At 44.4% G+C, this 13,378-nt stretch overlaps 1 protein-coding gene across 2 annotated transcripts in view; it reads left to right on the plus strand.

Moving 5' to 3' along the window:
• The window catches only part of EPHA4 (EPH receptor A4), a 99,302-nt gene that overhangs the window by 45,185 nt on the left and 40,739 nt on the right, over nucleotides 1-13,378 (plus strand). For both annotated transcript variants that reach the window (XM_048062958.2, XM_067002013.1), the window contains exon 5: nucleotides 6,823-7,161. In XM_048062958.2, the coding sequence (XP_047918915.1) occupies nucleotides 6,823-7,161 (339 nt within the window). The remainder of the gene's footprint in view (nucleotides 1-6,822; nucleotides 7,162-13,378) is intronic.

Here is a 13,378-nt window from a genome sequence, read left to right on the forward strand (position 1 = left end):
TATAGCAGAAGATGTGCTGAACTTCTCACTGTTTCTGATACTGCATTTCCAGTTAGGTTTTCCTGCTATTAGGTAGTTGGAAGCTTACTTCCAGGTGCCTGCTGTTCCTGTAACTTATCAAAGACTTAACTTTTGACTGCATGTCTGTAGTATAACCAAAGCCAAAGTTGCTGATTCAAATCAGTCCAGTTCATACTAGGCTGCTTTTACAGTACAGTGAGTCATAGCAGTCTTCCCTGTTGTACGAATCTTGTTTATTATATAGCAAATTAGCTCAAGATTTCTGAATACCCTGAGTTCCCTTTGAAATTATTGCAGATGAAGAGGGTCAGCTTCTCTCTGGTGCAGGCTCGTAAAGAGGATCCTTTTGTTAGTCCTGGTCTGAGGCCCATTGTAGCTTACTTGTCCGTCTGATTGATTAACAAACATATAATTGGCACTCTGCTGCACTTAACAGTACATTTATAGAGTTTTCTCTGTTTGAGGGTGACGTTAAAAAGCTTCCAACTGCAGCAGGCTATCATATTATTTTAGTGTTAGAGTAATTTTTAATCCTTATCAAGCTAAGGTCTGCTTTTTCTGCCTCAAAAAAGAGCTGATATTTTCCTCAAGGAGAGTGCGGGAATGGTTAAAGAAGATTAAAGTCTTTTCTACATGCTTGAGGTTTTCTGATGTCTGGTGGGAATTGCCAATGAAGCTTCCTTCCGATTTCACACTGTCAGGCAAACGCAGGCTGAATGCAGGGTGACAACCCACTTGAAAATAATTATCCATTGCCCTGGCTGCAGAGGCATCCGTTACCTGATAGAGAAATGTGCTTTTACACACATGCACATACAGACTAAATTATTTTTTAAATCATTTTCTCCTTCCAGGTCTGAAAAACCTCATCCTGCTTGTTACTCAGCTGCGTACATAGGTTTTGAAAGCATCTTTCTTTTTTTAAAAGAGCCTGCACTTTAAATGCACTGATCTGGTGACTGACAGGATGCTCATAACGAAGTCTTGGCTTCTTGAGGGTATATATTTGAAATATCTCCATTAGCACTTCCGTGGAGAGTGTGGGTTTCAGCTTGCGTTTTTAATAGATGTCCTCCCACAGATATATCTTTCAAGGTAATAAATATTAACCGTAACATAGGTTAATAGTAAACAGATGTGGTTACAGTCCAAATACTGATAAAATCTACGTAGTCCTTAATGGGTAATGTTGCTGCCAAAGTAATCCACTACCACCATCAGTGGTTGAGGACGCAGTCAGCACAAAGAAAGGAGCTCCTGGTGCGGAGCCCTCTGCCAGGGGCTGGGCTGGGACAGCTGTGGGTGGCTGGAGAGAGCCTTACTTTCAGTGCCATCACAGTGGGTTTCTCAAAGTCCTGAATTCACTTTAAGTCAGTAGTGTCAGAACCTTCTGCTGAAGTGCTTTCTGGTTTGTTTTGTGACGTTTCTGTTTTTCAACCTGAGAAAATAGCTTGTAATGGTTACTCAGGTCCATTAAAATTGGCCAGGCCAAAGCCTTGCAGCTTTGTTGTCTTCAATGCTTTGTCCATGGGACCTCTGGGAAAAGAAAAAAAAAATTTTTTTAGTCACATATAGCTTTGGTGAACAAAAGTTGTTCGTTCACCATTGTTCCTCATTGTTCACCATTGCACCTAACAGGGGATGAAATCTGCTCTGGCTGCTCTAAAGGCCTGCCCAAAATATGGGGCTGCTGGTTGTCAGCGTTGGGGTTCTGACTTCTGTCAGCCTGGGGCAGCACAGGACCCAGCTGCAAGTTCTTCTTCGTGTCTTGTTGTTTTGTGGGACAGCAAAGTCACTTGGGAGGCGTTTTGCCTGGAATCATTTATTTCTCGTCTCCTTTCACTGTCCTTTAATCCACGCCTTCTAACCATACACTGTTGCTGAACTAAATTAACTGGTTTAGTGAAGACAGTATTCTCTATGTCAAACAAGTCTGTCTGGTCTGGATGTAGAAAACTGTAATTGAATTTACTGCATACACCCACAGAGGCTTTCAGAGAAGCACTGTGCTGGGCAGATCAGTAATAATAAAAATAAAAAAGCAAGATGTAAAACCAGTGATATTAAAACCTTGGTTACAGCCATTTAAATGCAGTTGCACAGCACATTTACAGTTCTGCCCTCAGATCCTAGGGCAGTTCTTTCCACAGGTATTTGTCAGTTGCGCAGGTTCGCAGCTGCAGGAAGGGCAGGTTGTGCCTGGCTGGCTGGCTGGGGGCCCTCCAGCTCCAGCACCCCCCTCCCCACAGGTCTGTGGTACACCCAGTCTGCTCAGGAGGAAGCTTTCTCCTTCGGGCTCAGTGCTCAGCAAGGTTTACTGAGTGCTGGGGCACCCGTGGCTGCTCCGTCCCAGGGCGCACTGAGGGTCCTGTTGGCACCTTCCCTTTGGCACGCTTCGAGGTCTGGGCGAGATGGATCCCCGAGGGCAGGAGGAGCTTTCACTCGGTTGCTGCTAATCTTGTTTGTGCTGTTTGCCTTTTGAAATTGTTCGCTGAGTTGAGGATGGGCTTTCTTCTTCCTGCCACCTCCACTGGGTTGAACCTCCTGTGGCTGTACTGTTGTTTGGTGGCAGGAAGAAAGGGGCTTTGGGTGACTTCCTCGGCAGGCTGCTGTCTGAACAACGGGCACACTTTGAGCCTGCAACCTCTAGCGGTCCTGCAACGTGTAGGGCAGCTGTCTTAAAGGCTAAACATTATTCTCGTGCAAACAAACAGCTTAATGAAATGTCCTCACGTCTGCACCCTGCTTCACTTGACAGCTGTGTCCGCGCTGCAAAGGGGCTCCTTCAGTCCTGCAGAGCGTGCCTGGGGCTTCTCTGGGGAAGCAGTCGGTCCCTGGCACAGGGCAGGGGGCTCCTTAAGTTTGCTCAGGGGGACCTTTAATCCACAGAGATGGCTCAGATAAGGTAGCACAGGGTGGGAAGGAGGGAGCTGGTCAGGTGATGATTCGTGTCTTTGTCATGGATTTCAACAGCCTCTTATCAGCCTTGCAGCGGCTTTCACGAGGCCTCTGACTGGGAGTGGGACCTCAGTACGTTGTAGGAATGGAGGGAGAGAAATAGTGGTGGATAGAAAAGTTAAAATGCAGGTAAGACTGTGAAAACATATCCTTAGTGCAAGTCAGTGCTCATGTTGTTAACTCCTTAAAGACTCTAGTTTTCCTGAATATTCATTTGACATGGGGTACGTGTCCTTAAGACAGACAGATCAGTCTATCTGTGGATGAAAGAGAGATAAAAAGATATAAAGCCTGTAGCCTATTGCAGCAAGGGAAAGCCATACACAATCTGCATTGCCCAATGCATTTAAGTAAATCTAATAGGAGGGTTGAGGAAGATAGCAAGATTAGCTTGACAAAGATTATTTGTTGCTAAACAGACTCTTTGGTGTTTCCCTGAGCACAGACACACACAGCGAAGTTGCTCCACCCAAGGCCTTTCCATTTGCTTCATGGCTCAGTTGATTTCGATGGGTTTATTGTGAAGCACGATTTATGGAGCCCAAAGAAGGAATAAAATTAAAAACTTCCGTTCCCCCGTGTCTGCTCATGGTGCTGCTGAATAGGTGGGTGAGGGATACTGCTCTCAGGTCCCATGGTCAAACCGGGTCCTCTTTGGGGTCCCCCCAGTGCCAGAATGGGGCAGCTCCGCAGGTCCCTGTCTCGGTGCCCCCGTGCTGGCGTTTCCAGCCTCCCACGGCCATGAAAGGGTTTTCCTCTCCTCCAGCAGCAGTGGCTCTGTTGTCAGAAACAAAGCAAATCCTGATCACCATTGAAGGAGCAGATACGCCCTGTGTTTCAACATCTGAAACCAGGCCCATCAATCTGAAACTATTCCCCACTCCCGGTGCCAACAGCTCCATTAACAACTATGCTCCAGAAAGAAAGGAAATTGCTTTTCCCCTCACTGCAATGTCAGCCCACCATTTGGAAACTCCCCCGCATCTTCCTTTTCATGCTGGAGGTGGTGCGCTCATCTCTGTGACCTGCAAGCATCTGCTTCCCTGGTTTTCCGCTTCGTTGCGTCTCTGTTTAGACACTGCTCTGCCCTGTCCCACATACTAATTACTGACTTTTTGCTTCTGAGGAGCTTGATTCATTCTGGCACATTTTCACACGTGAAACTGGACCTAGAGCCTTGGAAAATATCTTAATGGACGTCAGAGCAAGTCTGAGATTAACCCCAAATCGGCTGCTGTCTGTGAGCTAACGGGCACATCTTCTGGCCTCCGAGCAGGGCCGCCCTGGCAGGGGGCTTTGGCCCCACACTGTCCCAGCCCTGGGCAGTGTGATGCGGCCAGGTAGCGCTCCGTAAGAAAAAGCTGCTTGCTTTTTCCTCTCAGGGTCTCGCTGTGCACTAGCTGACCCTCGGGTAAAAGGGTTTTGTCCCTAGGAGTCCCGTGTGCTGCCAGTGTATAAACCAAAATCCAGGCTTGCAGCCCCCCCCGTGGTGCGGCAGGCAGGAGGAGTCGCTGTCGCAGGGCCTGGCCTGTGCTCTGTCTTCTTGTGGCACTAATTCTGCCTGCCAGCTCTGCTTAGCCCAGAGACTGTGCTTCAAAGATTTGGCAGGAAGGGAGGATTTCCCTCCTCTCAGAATGAATATATTAATTTTGGATTTGTGAAGTTGAGCACAGAGACACAGTCCTTGCTCAGCCACTTTTGCAGCAGAAGCCTTTCATCTAGGTGCTGAAGATAAGTAGGTACATTTGACCTCTGTGTCATTTAAGACTTTTTTCCTTACCTAGCTGCTTCTTAAAAAATCCAAATACTCTTTGTCCTGTTGAACATCTGTTACGTCCTGGCAGCTTCAAGCACAGATCCCAGGACATGATGCAGCCCTCAAAACCTCCACCTCTGCAGCGTGCTCAGATCTCAGCCTTCCTTGTCGAGGCCCTGATGAATCCAGGCAGCCAAAATTCATCTTCACCACAGTCACCTTTAGACGGCTTAACCTCTTTGCTGCTATACTTGAGTCACTTTATGGTTTCAGCAGAATTTCACCACAATTTATTCAGTTCCCAGCTTAGCCTGATGGGTGCTTTTGTACCTTTGGCATACGAGAGATTAAGATTAATTTATTTATACGCTTAATGAAGCTATTGGTGCTGGCTGAATTGTTTTTCAATTTCACAACATTTAACGAATAACAAGAATGAAAAACCTGGAATGAAACTCGTAAGAACTTTATCTTTCCTTCCTTTCTGCCTGCAGATCTAGTTGAATGTTTTTGAATTCCAACCATCAAATATATTTTGGGAAATTTAAGAAGCTTTCATAAGCTCTCCTGTGTCTTGAATAAAAATTGAATTTGTGACTTCCTACAAAATCATTTCCAGTATTTTGCCAGTAATAACATCTGTATTTAAAGCTCTAGCCATGCGTGATTACTAAGGACTGCCATTTTCACTGCATTCTGGTTTGGATCATTACATTTTGCATGCTTCATTCTCACTCTGCTTCATTTCTGTTCGGGACAGGACACAAGGTAAAATATTGTACCTCAGTATTGTGCGTGTAGTCAGAGAGCCATTGTGCTCAGCCCCAGAAGTGGCTGCGTTTTGATGATCAGTGAAGCTTTCTGTGTTGTATAAAATGCTTCATCTGTTTCATGGGGTTGCTATGAATCATTCCTGTTAAATTTAAGGATAGAAAAAGTGTGTCTCACCTCAACTGTATTGAAATTAGATTAAGGATCACAGGATTAGCTCTTCTGCATTTTTGATGTGCATATTGGTTTGGTGCCTGCGGGGACTGGAGCATGTAAATACGGTTTCTGCCTGTGCTTTGGCTGCGGAGCGGGCAGGGCAGCGCTGGAGGCAGTGTGCCTGGCTGGGCAGGGCCGACCGTGAACGTGACAGCAGGTTCCTGACGGGCAGCGAGGGGCTGCCGCACTTGCCCTGCGCCCAGGGTAGCCCTGTCTGGTGTGGAGGGAGCCTTGCTGGATTCCTGCCTTTGCCTCTCTCCCCCGATCCCCCAGTCCCCATGCTGGGGTCAACTGGCAGCTACTGGGCAGCATGCTGGCGAGGCACAGGCCTCAGTCTCCTGTCTCTGTGGTGCCAGAGCTGATCTCTCTAAGCCTGTATCTCTGATGCAGCCTTATTTCTGAGCCTTCTATATAGTTTCCTGTTCATTCTCGTTTTCTTATTTCAGCTCTTCTTTCACTGTGTTTTCTCCTCCATTCTTTAACGTTCTCCAGCACTGCACTGTTGCAGCCTCCTCCCTCCTTCAGGGCTGTAGCTCTCTTTCTGCCCAAGCCTTCCTCCTGCATCCCACAGGTTGTATCTTCTCAGAGCGCCATGTCCAGCTCTTTGCTTGATTGGCTTCAGTATTTGCTGAAGGTGATCTGACATCAATTTGTGTGGAAAATACTACACTTCTATTGTTAAGAAAAGAAAAAATATTGGGAGATCAAGACTTTCAGTGGGTATATGCCTGTATGTAATGGAGGACCCTGAAAATTTCAAATAAAGCAGGAGTTTTGTGCATTTAATGCTTTGCTTGTGAGATCATGAAAAATGAATGTAAAGTAGACCAAACACGTTTTTAAGATTTCATAAGGAGTATAAATAGTGCAAGTGAAGAATACAGTTTTTGTTTGATTGCAGTACTGGGCTTTCAGGTTAATTTAGAGCTGGAAAATACTGTTACTTCATGAAGAGATTAGAGTTTGACTCACTAGTTAATTTTTCATCTTCATGAAGAGCACAGAAGTAAAATTCTGCGTAGTCTCTGCTGTCATTGACTTCATTGGGATTGTACACACAGTCTTTCCAGGTACTAATAATGTGGACGTTTTATTTCTAGGCCCTCCGTCTGCTCCCCAGAACCTGATTTCCAACGTCAATGAGACATCGGTGAACTTGGAGTGGAGCCCCCCGCAGAACAAAGGTGGTCGGGAAGACATCTCCTACAACGTGGTATGCAAGAGGTGTGGTGCGGGTGACCTCAGCCGTTGCCGGTCGTGTGGCAGTGGTGTGCACTTCAGCCCCCAGCAGAACGGCTTGAAAACCACCAAGGTCTCCATTACTGACCTCCTGGCGCACACAAACTATACCTTTGAAGTCTGGGCAGTGAATGGAGTCTCCAAGCACAATCCCAGCCAGGACCAAGCTGTGTCAGTCACTGTGACAACTAACCAAGCAGGTAGGAACCTACATACAAATTTTATTCCTGTCTTTTTTGCCTGTTTTTAGGAAAGCTGTGGTTTCCATTAAATTTAGCACGAGCAAATGAACACAAGGATGCATAACTGGGTCAAACCCTTATTTTCTGGGTTATTTATATGGATAGTTTAAATTCTGTAAAGCTAGAAAAACCGAGGAGGGTTTGACTAGCATAGCTGGTTGCAGAGCTGCGCTGCACCACACTGCGAGGACACTGGGAGGCATTCTGCAGAAGCAGAACAGCACAGCTGCCGTGAGCGACATGGAGGGGACAGAGCCAGAGCCTCTCAGCAGCTCTGCCCTTTGTCAGGGAGACGCTGCACGTGGACGTGGACGTGCCCTTGGAGTTTGCAGAGGGACAAATACGCGGCTGGGGAGCGCAGCATTGTGCTTCTGCCTGCTCCCAAACAGCACTGTGTCCGATTCAGAAAGAAGAATGAGTCGGTTCTCGCTTGCCTGCATGCTAGCGCTCTTCTCCCTGCAAAGTCAATTAGATTCTGTCCTGTTGTTAAATAAATACCTCCTTAACCTGCTGCTAACAACATTTCAATTGATCAGACCTGGCATTACTTGAGAAATCCCATATGAGCTTTCATCTTCATGCTGCCTGATTTTTACATTTCGCTCATCTGGGAGAGTGAAACACTATTTCTGTCTATACCTGATTATTTCAGATACCCTAAATGCTTCCAGTTTTTTCAGTTCCCCGTGTTTGACCTAGCAAAGGCTGCAGCAGAATGGGTTTTAGTTCTGATGATCACATCTTTTTTTTTTTATTTATTTAATTACATGAAAACTTTTATTGTTTGCAGATAGCTAGGATTTCAAGCACAGGGTTCCAGTTCAATTTTTAATTTAATGCACAAAATTATGTACATTTGAATATGACACTCTTCTGTATGCAAATTAGATATCCAGACTGTCAGACTGGCTACAAGACTGTCAAACCTGTTATCTAATCACTTGCAGCACTGATTGCCTTCAAGTCCCATAAACATTGCAGGCATTCAGCACCTTAAAGCGTAGCTTGTGGGGTTATCTTTTATCTGTGGAGTTCTGGTGTATGGGACAATATGAATATTGTATGTTCTGAGAGTACTGGACTACATAAATACTGTGAGTTCTGTTTGCTAGTAGAAGCATGTGAAAAATAGGTATGCATAATCAAAACTTGCAAATCCTAGCTCTAGTCCACTGCACTTCAATATTAACCGTGAGAGGTGTTTAATTTTGCAGTCACAGTTAAAAGTAAAATTGTCAAGTCCACATTGAAGCTCCTTTGAAAATCTGGTTCTTTTTTTGTTTGTTTTTGTTCTTTACGCATACAGATGACAGTACAGTGATACAGTATCCCTTTTAAATTATAATTCGAAAATCCAAACTATTGTTTTGCCCGGTGAAAAGATGATTAATAGAGAACAGAAACTATTACAGAGATGTAGGAGAAAGCTCGGGGAGAATGCTGTCATATGCTATATGAAAAGAGAAAGTTGAGAACAGCAGCAGGGACAGTGTTTTTGTACTACGAACGCCTAGCAAAGAGAGTATTTCTGACTGATTTTGGCATGTGTAAGGATTAGTGGATGCATATATGCATGAATAAGTGAGTGGGATCCATCTACCGTGTGAAAATTCTACCATCTTACGCTTTAATATGCAAACCAAAATCTGATTGAATATGCAAATAAGAATTGATTTTGTTTATTATCCATGAGTAGCAGTTCTTCACATCAGGAAATTTGTATTTTTGCCAGCATTTCCAATTATGAGACATGCCCAGTCTATCAAATGCTTCAGAGGGCTGGAGAGAACTGTACCGGTACACATGAAAATTAACTCCAAGGTGCTAGTGTTCTCCTGTTCTTCATACATCTTTGTGTATTCTGCTGCATAGAAGATCTAAATAGAAATGTGTGATCTAAACGTATAGATCTCAACTAAGATAAATAGTCCTTACATATGCAAATAATCCTATTGATTTCAGTGAAACTACTTGGCTTGAGTATAGGTTTATAAAGTTGGACCCTTGGGTTTTACAAGTACTGATCTGTTTAATCATTGTAAATGTGTGTCTGGGGTACAGTAAAATTCCAGTGCCACTCATTTTCTTTCACTATATTTCATTATAAAGAAATCATGTCATGATAGAGCACTGCCATAGGTATGATTTCGATCTTGCACCTTTCTCATTCTAATGTAAAGCTACCTTGGTTTCATTGCAGCAATTTTTAATTTAAGAAAGATTAGAGCCAAACTCCTCCTTTAATAAAATTCTTTCTCTCTTTTGCTAATAAAAACAAGGCTACCAACACTGAAAATCTATAAACTGCTCTACTGTTTTCGCTATCTATGGTTGTGCTTTCCAACATTTGATAGAAATGAAATGTTGTTAGCATGGTTCTTTAGTGATGTGAGCAGTGTTTTTGGGTCATATCCTGGGGAATTGCTTGCAAGAGGTGCATTCTAGAGATAAAATCGATGGGGATGATTGGGACTAAAAAATGCTTCATCTTACATACAGTCTCAAGCTGACCTCCCAGATATGCAACCATGTAATCTGAAGAAAATATATGGAAATTTTAGAACACAGTTTTTAATGTTGGAATCAGAAATCCTATTATTTGTATGTTTGCTTGCATTGGTGCCAGCCCCTAAAGAAGGCATGCGTTTGGAGGCAGACAGAAAACAATGAGAAATCAGGTACTGGTGTATTCAGCATGAAATTGAAGAAATGTGTTGCAATGACATAAAAGGTGCAGTTGAAAGGCACAGGTGTTTTTTTGTTTGCTTTTGCCACTTTACTCCTGGAGATAGTGAAATGAGGCTGTTTACTTTCCACCTTTGTTTAGAAACTCTTTTCAGTTTCCAATTCTGTAGAAAAATGTTTAAATGAAAATAAGCTTTTGCCATTCAAAGTGGGATCAAAAAGCATTTGAAAAAGTATTTTTCCTGCTTCCTTTGAAAAGGTCCTGGTTTTTATAGTGGTGGTTTTTTTTTTTTTTTTTTTAAGAGAATCTAAATTTCAGGCTTTGAACCAAGTAAAAATTTCTATCTCTTAGTGAAACACTTCAGTGTTGTGACATTTTAAGAATTGTGAATGGTGAATTCAGCTCGGTATTATGCATGTTTAGTATAATAATTTTTTGATTTTTTTGAGATGGGAGCTGCCGCTCTTTTCCCATATTAGATTAAAACAAAATTAAAAAAGCAAAGGATGAAGCCCTGAGCTGTGGAAACTTGCAGCTAGCACCTCATCACAGTGAGTACTGGGAAGTACTGATACTGAGGGTCCCTACTAGCAGTGGTGGCTTTTGTGGCTGGCTCTTTTTGCTCAAATGAAATCAGCACTTTACCCATCCCTTAAAAATGTGAAACGACTTGTGGAAGAGATGCAAACCAGCAGTTCTCATATGGTGCTGTGAAGAGGCTGGTTTCAATGAGAATCCCTGCCAGGCAGCTGACTGAACAGTTCAAAAATCTCCAGGCTCTTTTTTTTTTCCCCCTACTAAGGATAATGCTGCGAAGCTGTTCAAAATTAAAAGTAAATCTCTCAATAAAGAGACGTTGTTCACAGCAAGCAGGAAGCTTTTTTTTTCTTTTTTCTTTTTTTTTTTTTTTCCCCAAAGAGGCACTGCACACTTTATATTTTAATAAAGACTACAGCCTGACTTCTTAGGTGTCCAGCCAGGTTCGCTGTCAAGTGAGCCGCGTGCGTGTCCGAGGGTGCCGCACAGCAAGGACCACGTTTTTGTACGGATGCTAAAAGAGTTCATAAGGCAGGGGAGCAATGGTGGGGGGAAACCTACACAAGCTCTAAATGAGATTTAAAATCTAAACTCATTCTGCTGCTTTCTTTCCTCCCTTCTTTTTGTGTTTTGTGAGGGATGGGCTTCCTGCTTGCTCCTTTCGTGCAGGAGTTAAACGCTTGATGTTTCTGAATAAACAGGCTGCCTGGTGATTTGTTGCCTTGTTAGGTACCTTGGGCTCGGTGGTCTTTAAGTAGACCATCTCAGCTAGGTAGAGGAAGGATGTGCCAATTAGGATGAAAAAAAGAGGATAAATAAATAAACTTCCTCTTTCTCCCCCTGCATAAAACTAGCAATGTTTACGCTGCCTGTGCTCAGGTTCAAGAAGGGATCTTTCTTATGAATATTTCAGGCTCCCCGTCCCATTTTTTCCTCTTTCTCTTCTCGCTTCCCTCCCCACTCCTTTGTCTCCGATCCCCCACACCTTGCCTGTCTAGCTGTCTGTTCGCCTGTCTCAGAGCTGCTTCATCTCCGCGGCAGAGCGGCGCGGCTGGCTGTGCCGCAGTCCTTCCCCCTCTTTTGTATGCTCCCCTGGTCCCTCACTGTCACTCAGAGCCCTGCGGTTGTTCAGCAGCCGCTTCCAGGCAGGAGCTAAAATGGGTCACGGTGCCACCAGGACCCGAGCCCCGCTGAGAAGACCCACGTGAATCCCGTGTTCTTCTGGGACAGGCGGCGTGTGCGATGACCGAGCTGCGGTGAACCCGAAACGCGGACGTTCAGTGCAGGGAAGGAAAATGTCAACTGCTGCTCGGGTTTATTCGGCCTTTAGGCTTGCTTGTTTGTGGACCTTCTGAATTCCATTGGTAAAAACAACAAATCCGACCCCGCCTTGATGCTGATCATGTTTCAAGTTAGAAATGAGGGGGGAAGAAGTGGGAGCTGCTTGCTTTCAGATGACCCGCAAGTTCCGCTGGACCCGTTGGTAGGGGGAATGTATTCCCATTTTGCGTGTCGGTGGGTCTTCTTTGAAAGCCCACGTTCCCTTTCAAACGTTGATTAGCATTCCTCACGTGTTGTGCCGAACGGCACGGAAAATGCATATAAGGTCTTACATGCTGCCAGCGTGGTTTAGCCCGTGCAGAACTGAATTTGCAGTCAGTAAAAATTCATGGCCATACATTGCCCTTGGTCAGTGCGCACTGCATATATCGACAAAGTAATAGTTGCTCAGGCAGATCAAAAGCAAAACATGCCAAAGCCAGTAAACCTCAGGCTTTCGGTATTTTTTTTTTTAAATGTGTTACTTTCCTGGATATTTATAGCTTATCTATAAAGAACTGCTATATAGCAAAACATCAAAAGCCATTGTTAACTAGATTTCAAGTGCAGAATTTTCTTTATGTGACTGCGTGAATACTGTTAAAACTACTACTAGAAAAGAGAAATTAGAAGATAGTCTGAAGATCAATCCGTCCATCTGATTGTCTAAACTCCATCGTGTTCTTTGAGTACAGTCCTGGTTTCAGTAGAAATAACAGCAAATAATTTCTTTACCCTGAGAGGGAATGTAAAATTTTTTGATTTTTCTACGGTGGAGGACAGAGGCAAAGCAGTATTGAGCTATTGATACCTATGTGCATCTTGAGAATCTTACCAACAGGGAGGTGGTCCAAGAAATTAATTTTGCTTGCAGAAGTAGCAAGCTCTCTAGTTGTTCAGAGTCCTGCAGTTTTACGCTCAGCCCTTGCAAAGGTTTTCCTTTTTTCCTAAGAAATCCTGGGCGCTGCCAAGGGTGGGCGAGGGCCCCCGCTGCGGGGCAAGGCGATAGCTGGTCCTGGAGTTGATGTAATTTTCCTCAAAGGACTTGCTACCAGCACGGTCCCACCCTTTCCAGTTCCTTGTTCCCTGCGGCCAAGGGATACAAACAGCCTGTTCCAGGAGGCCTTTCCCTGGGCACACAACCTGGGGGGGGCTCCTGGTGCTGGTGTCTGGGGTGTGTAAACGCTCGCAGCGCCCTGGCTCCCTCCGTTCCCCCATAGCCTGATTTAAAATAATCTCTTGGCAAACAATGGCGTATGTGCCAGATGTCCAGAGCTCTGGATGTGTTCGATACTTCTGGCTGCTGTGTTTTTTTTTGCCTGCAAAACGCCAGGCTAATGGAAAAAGGGGAGTTGCAAAGGGGTGTTTTTATTTTGCTTTAAAGGTGTTTGTACTGAGGATGATGGATCAGCAATCTCCTCGTTCCTCAAATGGAGCTGTGTCAAGCATCTACTCAATAGGGAAGGAGATTCAAAACTCGTAAGCAGAGACTTAAAAAAGGGGTGATACGTGAGCGTGACACTCCGGGTGATTTGTTGCAGCATCTTGCCGAATTCCGGGCTAATTGTATGCAACTTTCTCATTTTGAATCTAAACCAGTGTGCTTTCTAAGGCTTTGCACTGATCTGCTAG

This window comes from Anser cygnoides, chromosome 9 (genome assembly GCF_040182565.1).
Source record: "Anser cygnoides isolate HZ-2024a breed goose chromosome 9, Taihu_goose_T2T_genome, whole genome shotgun sequence".
In the NCBI taxonomy this organism is placed as follows: domain Eukaryota; kingdom Metazoa; phylum Chordata; class Aves; order Anseriformes; family Anatidae; genus Anser; species Anser cygnoides.